Raw genomic sequence first — 9,542 nt, 5'->3', positions numbered from 1 at the left:
TCACAGCCACACTCAGACATGCACACAGTCCCTCACATGGTCCCAACTTGGAGAATGCCCTCTCCTTTTTCTCCTGTTCAAAGTGAGGTTAAAAGTCCCCCACCTTCCATGGGATTCAATTTCTCACCCCTCCCTCCCATAAAGTCCTTCTGGCCCCATCTTTTCTTGGGTCCTGTCCAGCTAGTGCTGTGTCTTTAAGGAAGTTGAAGCTGCTAAAAGTGAGTGAGAGAGAGAGAGAAGAAAAAAACAAAAAATTTGGCATCTTTTCCCCCTCAAGTTTCTGGTGTCACTTATGAAACACGGGTCCTTGTTGCTGCAGAGAGGCAGTTTTGCTGGAAGGAGGGAGTAAACGGACTGCCTGGGTTCTCTTCCTGCAGCCTTGTCTCAACAGATGGTCTCAGGCACCCTGTCTGGATAAGGGCAGGCCCAGGTGTGCAGACTGAAGGTGGGACAGGGACCAGGCTGTCCCTTCCTCCAGCATCGTCATCTTCCCTTGGCCCTGCAGACTGTCCAGGACTAACTCTTTCTTTGTTGCTCATTGGTTCCATCTTAGAAGAAGTTCTGCTTGACTAAGAAAGAGTAGTTTGAAGGTAAGTCAGCGGCAAAAGGGCTCTAAGGTCCAGTGGGAGGAGAAAGCAGTCTACTGGGCACGGGGGCTGGGCACTTTCCTGTTGGTTTGGTGTGCTCAGACAATCCCTTGCTTGGATCTGTTCAGGGGCCATGGATCCCTCTAACAACCACAGCTCTGGAAACCCCAGCAGTATTTGGGTTGAGCCACTGGCCTCCTCCAAGCCAGCTGAGAGGTCCTGGCAGGGGTTTACTTAGGCAGCTGCCTGGTGTAGTTTGGACCGAAAAGGCCAAGGGTGTGAGTCTGTAGAAAGGGTCTGGTGTGTGCTGTGGTCACGGCTGGTAGGAGCGGGAGAGCAGTGGGTGGGGCTCATGGGGGTGGTGTGCGCTGCACAAGGGGCCTTGTCTAGGCCAGGGGGCAGAGCATACCTTTGGGGGGCTCCAGGGGGAGGGGCTGTGGCCAGGATGTGGGAGGGCAGGAGGGAGGCTCTGCCAAATGCTGGGGGAGGAGGTGGCTGGAAAACAGATTTCAAGTCACAAAGTCAGCTAGGAGCCAGCCGAGGCAGGGAGAGCTCTCGGCTCAGAGAAGGAGCTGGGGTCCTCTTCCGTCCTATCTTCGCCCCCCTCCTGACTGCGTGACCTCGGGCAAGTCCTGGACCTTCTGTGGGCCTCAGTTTCCCCTTCTGTAGAATGGGGGTGGTGGGCTAGGTGGTGTGGGGGTGTCTTATCTGGATTATGTGGGCAGGGCCTTCTGATGGGGAAGAGCTCTGTGTCAGGGTGCTGAGAGGGACAAGTGCCTTCTGTGGGTCTTTGGGGGTCACCTTGTAGGCATGTCCTTCTCTGCAGGATGCAGGAGCTGCGTCTGCTGTGCCTGGTGGTCCTCGTGGGCCTGGCACAGGCCTGTCCAGAGCCCTGTGAATGCGGGGAGAAGTACGGCTTCCACATTGCTGACTGTGCCTACCGTGACCTGCAGGCAGTACCATCCGGCTTCCCGGCCAACGTGACCACGCTGAGCCTATCGGCCAACCAGCTGCCAAGCCTGCCGGGGGGCGCCTTTAGGGAGGTGCCCCGGCTGCAGTCGCTGTGGCTGGCCCACAACGAGATCCGCAGTGTGGCCGCGGGTGCCCTGGCCTCTCTGAGCCAACTCAAGAGCCTGGATCTCAGCCACAATCTCATCTCCGACTTTGCCTGGAGCGACCTGCACAGCCTCAGCGCCCTTCAGTTGCTCAAGATGGACAGCAACGAACTGACCTTCATCCCCCGCGATGCCTTCCGCAGCCTTCGTGCCCTGCGCTCGCTGCAGCTCAACCATAACCGCCTGCACACGCTGGCCGAGGGCACCTTTGCCCCGCTCACTGCACTGTCTCACCTGCAGATCAACGACAACCCCTTCGACTGTACCTGCGGCATCGTGTGGTTCAAGACGTGGGCCCTGACCACGGCCGTGTCCATCCCAGAGCAGGACAACATCACCTGCACTTCGCCCCACGTGCTCAAGGGCACGCGGCTGAACCGCCTGCTGCCGCTGCCCTGCTCCGCACCCTCGGTGCAGCTTACCTACCAGCCCAGCCAGGATGGGGCCGAGCTGCGTCCGGGCTTCGTGTTGGCACTGCACTGTGACGTGGATGGGCAGCCGGCCCCTCAGCTCCACTGGCACATCCAGACGCCCGGTGGCACCGTGGAGATCACTAGCCCCAACGTGGGTGCCGATGGGCGTGCCCTGCCTGGTGTCCTGGCAGCCAGCAGCCGCCCGCGCTTCCAAGCCTTTGCCAATGGCAGCCTGCTCATCCCTGACTTTGGCAAGCTGGAGGAGGGTACCTACAGCTGCCTGGCCACCAACGAGCTGGGCAGCGCGGAGAGCTCGGTAAATGTGGCCCTGGCCACACCAGGTGAGGGTGGTGAGGACGCGCTGGGGCGCAGGTTCCAGGGCAAAGCGGCCGAGGGGAAGGTCTGCTACACGGTCGACAACGAGGTGCAGCCGTCGGGTCCAGAGGACAACGTGGTCATCATCTACCTCAGCCGCGCCAGGGGCCCCGAGGCTGCAGCAACAGCAGAAGGGGTCCCTGGGAAGCAGCCCCCTGGGCTGCTTCTGCTGGGCCAGAGCCTCCTCTTCCTCTTCCTCGCTTCCTTCTAGCCCCACCCCTACCTGGGGGCTTGTTGACTCCTGCCCTGACCGATGGCTGTCCCTCACAAGTGGTGCGGGGGCCTGGGGGTAGCAATTCTTGGAGCCTGCATCAGGGACTTCCCACCTTCCTACCTCCCCTTCTCATCCCTTCTGGGACACTCAGCAACCCCACTTCTAGACTTGCTCAAAGCTAGTGACTAGGATGGAATTGAATCCCCTAACTCACCGTCTACGGTGCTAATTGCTGCTAACCACACTGCACATGCTCCTCTGTCTCGGGGGTAGCATGCCGACCAGGCAATGCCCTAACCACCCAGGGGGAGCCCCACTGATGGACTTCCAGGCACTGGGACTGACAAGCTCTCAAAGGCTATGGTCAGGGCCTGGGGCTTGGGGCTGGGCAGGGAAGTAGCCTGAAGCAGATTGGCACTGGAGATGTAGAATTAGGCGCAGAACAAGTGGCTGGCGTGGCTTGGAGGCTCTCTGAACTGCTTGAGCTCCTGCTGACCTTCCGTGTTCTCTAACAACTTGAGGGCTGGGGAGTCTCTGCCCTCAGACAGGACTAGAAGGCCCAGGATGGTGCTCATCTCCAACTCTTCCTCCCTTGGTGTGCCCCTCCATCCTGGATTCCTGCCCTGCCTTCCTCTCCAGGTACACATCTATCGCCTGCCTTCCCCCACAACCTTGGGAGAGACTAGCCAGCCTGGGGGCGGCAGAGAAATAAATAGCATTTCTGATGCTCCCCTGCGTCTGCCTCGAGTTTTGTCTGGATCTAGGTGCCCTGCTGCCTCCAACCCTGCCCCTTTCCAGATTAAAGGGTGCTATGCTTAGGGACAAGAGCCTGTGAGAGCTCTGAAGCCCCTGACCAGAGCCCCCAGAACTGCTGAGACCAGCAAAGTGGAGACAGGGAGGCCCAGGAATGTAGGGTAGCAGCTGTGAGACTTGGAGTCTGGCCAGCCCCCCTTCCCCTCCTTCTACACACAGTATCTCCCCATCCCCCATCAGCTTGCAGCTCCCGCTGAGCTGCTGTCACCAGAGCACAGGTCGAGGATGACTGCACCTCTGATGGAAAACAGGTCGAGGATGACTGCACCTCTGATGGAAAACAGCAGGATGGAGCCAAGTCCCTCGTGCTGTGTTACCTTGGGCGAGTCACTGCCCATCTCTGGACTTTGGTTTCCTCAGAAAACAAAGGATGGGGTAGGACATGGTAATGTCAAGAGTTTCGTTGACTCTGAGTATCTAAGGCCTTATAATCCTAACCCAACGTGGACCCCTTGACATCTCTGGCTCTGTTCACCGCTGAGCAGGCTTGGCTTCTTGTAGGATGTGGGCCTAAGATCTGAGTCGGGGGCAGCTGGGGAACATTTGTACCCTGACTGAACTAGCTACTCGCTTGTTTTAAAGTCACCTGGGGCCCCCGTACCCTCAGGGTGAAGCCGGAGTCTCTGGTCAGACATTCCTGGCCCCTCTGACTGGCTCTCTGAAGTTACCCATCCCCACCCCTATGGGAACAGCTAATTGTTCCTTGAACGCTCTGAGATGTGTAATCCTCTGTATATTTACTTACGCTGCTCCATCTCTCTGGACATCCTCCTGCTTGTCACTTGACTAAGTCAGCTTTTGAAACTCAGCTTAGGTACCACCTCCTCCAGAAAGCTTACCTGGATGCTTTTCCCTCACCCCACAAACTGGACTAGACCCCCTCCTCTGGCTCACATAGCCCTGAGTGTCCAGTGTCCCAGCCTGATCACACTCTCATGACTCTGCTTCCATATTAAGGACAGACACTGTCCACCACAGACACAGGGCTAGGAATACATTTTTCAGTGGGCTTCGGTGGGACCATCTCTGCCTCCCTTGCCCTCTTCCTGGGCACCCTTGAATGTGGGTTGGAGCTCCCTGGCCCCGCCTGGCTTCCTGCCAGTTTGAGGCTGTAGTTTGGGTTTGGGAATGTGGTGGGGGGTGGTCTTCAATAGCTGTACAGACATTTCTTGAGGCCCCACAGATCCAGGTGTGTGGGTGGCCACATTTGCCCCACTCTTGGTAGCCCCAGCCCCACAGTAGTCCCCACCTCAGCCAACCCCCAGCAAGAGAGGGGGACCCCCTCAGCAGCGGGGGACCCCCTCAGTGGCCCTTCCCTTTCCAGGCCAGTCTCCTCCCACCTCCGTGTGTGTGTGTGTGTGTGTGTGTGTGAGTCACTCATTCTTGTCCGACTCTTTGCCACCCCATGGACTGTAGCCCACCAGCCTCCTCTGTCCACGGAATTAGAGTGGGTTGCCATTTTCTTCTCCAGGGGATCTTCCTGACCCAGGGGTTGCACCCCAGTCTTCTGCATTGTAGGCAGATTCTTTACCCTCTGAGCCACTAGGGAAGCCCCCCACCCCAACCTCCATACTCTTATTCACATTACTTTCTCCTGAAATCTCTCCTCCTCCCCAAATCCTGCCCATTCTAGAAGACCCAGAATCAGTCCTACTTCCAAAGCCCACACTCGCACAGCTCAGGGGTGGCACCCTGGGTCCCCAGTGTCTCCTCCACCCAAAGGGATGTGGCCACGGTTTCCCCTCTGCCCTCTCCACCCAGCCCAGCATGTGACCAGAATACCCCAACCCCACCCAAGCCCCACAAACACAGTTAATTCACTGAGAGTCCGGGTGGTTTTCCCCACATATCCCCCGCCCCCACCCCCCACCTCAGGAGGACTGCTTCTCAAGCACAAGTTTATTACAGAGAGCACACTAACCTCTTTCATAATCTCTAAGGGCATACCAACTACAAAAATATCAGGTTCTCAAGTGTGGCCAGCTCGGTGTGGGGTCTGGTTGAGCCATGACTTTGTTGTGGGGTAGGAGCCCATGGCTTCCTCCTGGGCTGCCTTGCAAGCCATGAGGGCCCCCAGATGGAGACAGGCAAAGCTGCAAGAGACAGGAGGCACTGCATCTCGTCATGGTGGCGAGGTCCATCTGAAGCTGAGGGGGCCAAGCTGGAAAGCTAGGCTGTCCTGGCCTGAATCGCCAACCCCGGTCAGGAGAAGACTTCAGGGAAGCCTGGAGGCTGGTGGCAGGGCTGGGCATCAGGAGGGGCCTGGACCTGCTTCCTGGGCCAAGAGGCAAAACCACCACTCGCCTTCTCCAGAGCCCTCACTGGCTTCCCAAGGTCAAGAGGGGCAGACCAGAGCCTTCCCGAGGCTCGAGGCTCATAGTGCTGATAGACTTCGATCCAACCAGAGCAACCCCCGGCTGGTCCTGCTAAATCCCCGGGACCTGCAGGCAGAGCTGGGGCCAAGCAGAGGGCTGCCATGGCCATGGTGATGATGCTGGGAGAGCCGGGAGGGACAGGCTGGGAGGCAAGGACACAGCAGTGTGGCCTTCCCCCAGCCTCAGGGCTGGGCACCGTTGGGCCGGGCACCTGGCAGGGCTGTCTTCCGGAAGGCCTGCAGAGCTGGGTTGTGCAGCAGCGTGTACGCCAGACCCCAGCGAGCCCTGCCTTGGCGGGCCCTGGGCCCCGCTCCCTTGGCCACCAGGTCCTTGGTCTGTAGCAGCTGAATCCCTGAGAAGAGGCCTTCTGTGGGTCACTCAACAAACACCCAGCCAAACCCCGCCCTCCCTCCGCCACCCCAGCACCAAGATGGGGGCAGAATCTGAAAATCGCACATGTAGAGTGGGGGAGGTTGACGAGACAGGGGCTCCGGGTGCTATTCACAGGGTGGGAAGCCGGGAGAAGTGTGGGGCTGCAGAAGGGGTTTGTTCAAGGTCAGATGCTCATCCTCTGGATGGCCGATAGGAGAGGGAGAGGAGGAGCTCTGTGGAGGCAGGGCTGGGACAAGGGACTGGAGCCAGCTCAGTGCTCCCCTCCCTACTACACCCAGGCTGCAGGGCAGGGGAAGACAGACTGCTTAGGAGAGCAGGGGTGGCCTGGGTGGTAGGGGTGACAGAGCCCCTTGGCAAGACAGCGGTCTCATTCCCCAAGTGAGAACTAAGTGTGTGCACACACGTGACAGACGGTGTGTATATGTTAGTATCAAGGAAAAAGGTACCCTGAGACGGACCAGGAAAATTCTCACTTCTCTCCCACAGGCAGCCCAGAGAGGAAGTGAGCATTTTCCTGGCTCTCTCTCCCTTGCCTGCGTTGGAGAGGGGGGCGTGCCTTTCTCCCGGGAGAAGCCAGGTGGGTTCCACTTCCCCCCATCCCCAGTGGAAGGGCGCACCTTCCTCTTCCTCCCCCAGTCTGAGGCCATCCTGGGGGGTCGCGCGGGGCTTGGGCCTCTGAGTCCGCAGAAGCAGGGCACAGAAGGCCGTCGCAGCTGGGTGTGACTGGCTGGCCTCCATCCTCAAGAAGTTGCAGTATGTGTGGTAGCCTGTGTGGGGGTGCAGCGCTAGTCGGGGAGGGCCCAGACGGCCCGTAATACAGACCTGGGGAGTGTCCTGCACACCCTGCATGCGAGCGCGTGGCCCCCTGCACATACCCACGGCTCAGGGTTACGGACATCCTCCGAGGAGACTAGGTCAGGGCAGAGCCTCCCTCCCTGCTTGGCCAGCCTGAGCATCCCCCACCTTCAGCTCCTGCCCAGTGACCTTACCGGGGTCAAGAGTGGCAGCTCTAAGCGGCAGCAGGCTGAGGTCCATCCGGCCAAGGTGGACGGCATTGTAGAGGGCGGAGAGGAGCACTCTCCAGGCGGCCACCATGGTGCCCACCAGCACGTTGACGGGGAAGAGAAGGAAGGTGGCTGCATAGAGTGCTCTTCTGTGGGCCAGGAGAGGAGGGCTGAGGCAGGTCCCCACACAGAGGCCCTTCCTCGGGTCAGTGTCAGACTGAGATGACCACAGCTGCCGTGTATTTACTGAGCACACCTCTGTGCACCCGCCCTGTGCCTTACGTCTGCTCTCTTAACCCAGCTCACCCATTCCCCCAATCTGGGAGGCCCAGACAGATGGGGTGACTTAGCTAAGGCTGTCTAGCTGGTCAGTGGAAGATTTGGGGCTTCACTCCAGGTCCACTTGGATCTTTCTATGATCCTGGTGTCTCCCACCTCCCTCCTCTGGGTCCCTTGTCCACAACTCTAAGCCTCTCCTGGGGCCAGGTTCTCCCACAGCCTAGCAGAGAAATGACATGGCTATTAACCTCCTTCCTGCAAAGGGCAGAGCAGGGCTGATCCCCAAGACAGGGAAACTCGAGGGGGTATTTCTGGCCCTGTGACAGGTAAACAGAGGCATTTTTGAACTAAGCTGGGCCACAGCCGCCTCTCTCTGTGGATAAGGCGAGCTCTTTCTACCATCCACCGGGGTTCCCTGTTAGAGAAAGGGGAAAGACGGCAGTGGAGGGAGAAGGGGACAGAAAGGAAGACAGGGAAGAGGCGGCCGAGGGCCTGAGGGAGCCACAAGCCCAGGAGCCAGCTCACCGGTTGGTCAGCCCCGGGCGTCCATGGTGAGTGTCCAGGAAGGCCCAGTGGGCCGCTGCGTTCTGCAGGGTCACAGCCAGGGCCAAGGTCAGCCAGAAGGGCCTGTGGGAGGTGAGGGGATGGGGAGGGTGTCACTGTTAGTGGCCCTTGGGGAAGGGGTCTCAGAACCCTCAGCCCCTTCCTCACTCACCACGAGGACTTCAGGTAATGGAGGAGCAGGAGGTTCCTGCCGTGAAGCATGGGCATGAACACCAAGAAGGCCAGGGTCAAGGTCCCCAGGAAGAAGAGGATCTGCTGTACCAGGAGTCCTGCCAGCAGCGGGAGGAGGGGCGCAGGCATCAGGCCACCCCCTCCATTCCCAGGCACTCAAAGCTTCGGCATCGAGTAGACCCGGTTTCAGATCCCTGCTCTGCTGCTGTTTAGCTGTGCCACCTTGAGCAAGTTACTTAACCTCTCTGAGCCCTGGTTTCTTCCTCTGTAAAAAGGGGAGAGCGGCCCCTACCCAGGAGGGCTGTGCTGAGGCAGCAGTGAGACAAAATCTGTGGCCACTCTTGGAAAACCAGAAAGTGCTTTGCAAGTGTTATTTCCCCCCAATTGCTCCTGCATCCTTGAGGACAAGACAGTATTTGAAATTAATGTTTACATTCCTACTGGCCAGAGCCTGGCCCATGGTAGGCACCTGAAAGCTGTCTATTGAAATGATGGGCTAATTGTTGACCTAGGATGTGTACAAAAGGGCTTCAGAGGCTTAAAGTTTACCAATTCAAGGAATTATGACTTTTAGTGCTAATAGTCCCTCTACCCCTTTATCATCTTTTCCCACCTTACCCAGAGAGGTGAGAACTGAAAGAAGCAGCAGGAAGGGAAATCAGGTCCTTGCTGGCTTCAGCCCGCTCACATTTGAGAGGACTTTGCTCACTGCAGTGCCCAAGGGAAGAATCAGAAACTTGGAGCATGGAAGGGTCCTTGAAGTCCATCTAGTCCAGTTCTCTCAGAGTAGGACCCCCTTTGCAGCCCCCAATAATGGCCACATAACCATGCTAGTGGAGGATGGGGAAGCCTGGCATGATACAGTCCACGGGGTTGCAGAGAGTCAGATGTGACTTAGCGACTGGACAATATCAGTCATGCTTGAATACTCCCAGTGACAGGGATCTCATTACCTACTGAGAGCCCATCATGACATAGCCCTCCCTTACAAAAGCAGGAATGTGCCTCCTTCAACTTTCCAGCCCTGGGTCACCCTGTGTGCTAACACCTGGAAGCACCCAGGAGCCAACCTAGTGATGGATATTCTTTTACCAAGGGCTCCCGCACCTATCCCCTCCCTCTCATCCCACCTGCGTGGACTCCCTGAGGGCAGGGGAAGCAAGATGGCTCCTTCCTTTTGCTTTTACCCCAGAGCCAGCCCCAGCACAGGCAGACCCGCAGGGGCAGCCAAGACCTGCC

General features: G+C 58.3%; 2 protein-coding genes across 16 annotated transcripts in view; one reads left to right on the top strand and one right to left on the bottom strand.

Moving 5' to 3' along the window:
* The first annotated feature begins 270 nt into the window (after positions 1 to 270).
* On the top strand, positions 271 to 3,435 carry ISLR (immunoglobulin superfamily containing leucine rich repeat). 2 transcript variants are annotated; one of them, XM_027521482.1, is made up of 2 exons: positions 271 to 590; positions 1,414 to 3,435. In XM_027521482.1, the coding sequence occupies exon 2, from the start codon at positions 1,415 to 1,417 to the stop codon at positions 2,699 to 2,701; it is 1,287 nt and encodes a 428-aa protein (XP_027377283.1). In that variant the 5' UTR covers positions 271 to 590; position 1,414; the 3' UTR covers positions 2,702 to 3,435. The 2 variants fall into 2 exon arrangements, with proteins under 2 accessions (XP_027377283.1, XP_027377284.1); XM_027521483.1 differs by lacking the exon at positions 271 to 590 and adding an exon at positions 1,091 to 1,212.
* Positions 3,436 to 5,401: 1,966 nt separating this feature from the next.
* Positions 5,402 to 9,542, bottom strand: part of STRA6 (stimulated by retinoic acid 6) — a 29,702-nt gene continuing 25,561 nt past the window's right edge. For all 14 annotated transcript variants that reach the window (XM_027521241.1, XM_027521239.1, XM_027521245.1 and 11 more), the window contains 5 exons: positions 8,284 to 8,401; positions 8,094 to 8,195; positions 7,275 to 7,438; positions 6,903 to 7,052; positions 5,402 to 6,244 (listed from right to left, as the gene is read on the bottom strand). In XM_027521241.1, coding sequence (XP_027377042.1) covers positions 6,075 to 6,244; positions 6,903 to 7,052; positions 7,275 to 7,438; positions 8,094 to 8,195; positions 8,284 to 8,401 — 704 coding nt within the window. In that variant the 3' untranslated portion in view covers positions 5,402 to 6,074. The remainder of the gene's footprint in view (positions 6,245 to 6,902; positions 7,053 to 7,274; positions 7,439 to 8,093; positions 8,196 to 8,283; positions 8,402 to 9,542) is intronic.

Source organism: Bos indicus x Bos taurus, chromosome 21 (genome assembly GCF_003369695.1).
Source record: "Bos indicus x Bos taurus breed Angus x Brahman F1 hybrid chromosome 21, Bos_hybrid_MaternalHap_v2.0, whole genome shotgun sequence".
Taxonomy (NCBI): domain Eukaryota; kingdom Metazoa; phylum Chordata; class Mammalia; order Artiodactyla; family Bovidae; genus Bos; species Bos indicus x Bos taurus.
The sequence above is the reverse complement of the archived record's forward strand: the minus strand, read 5'-3'. Positions and strand labels throughout refer to the sequence as shown.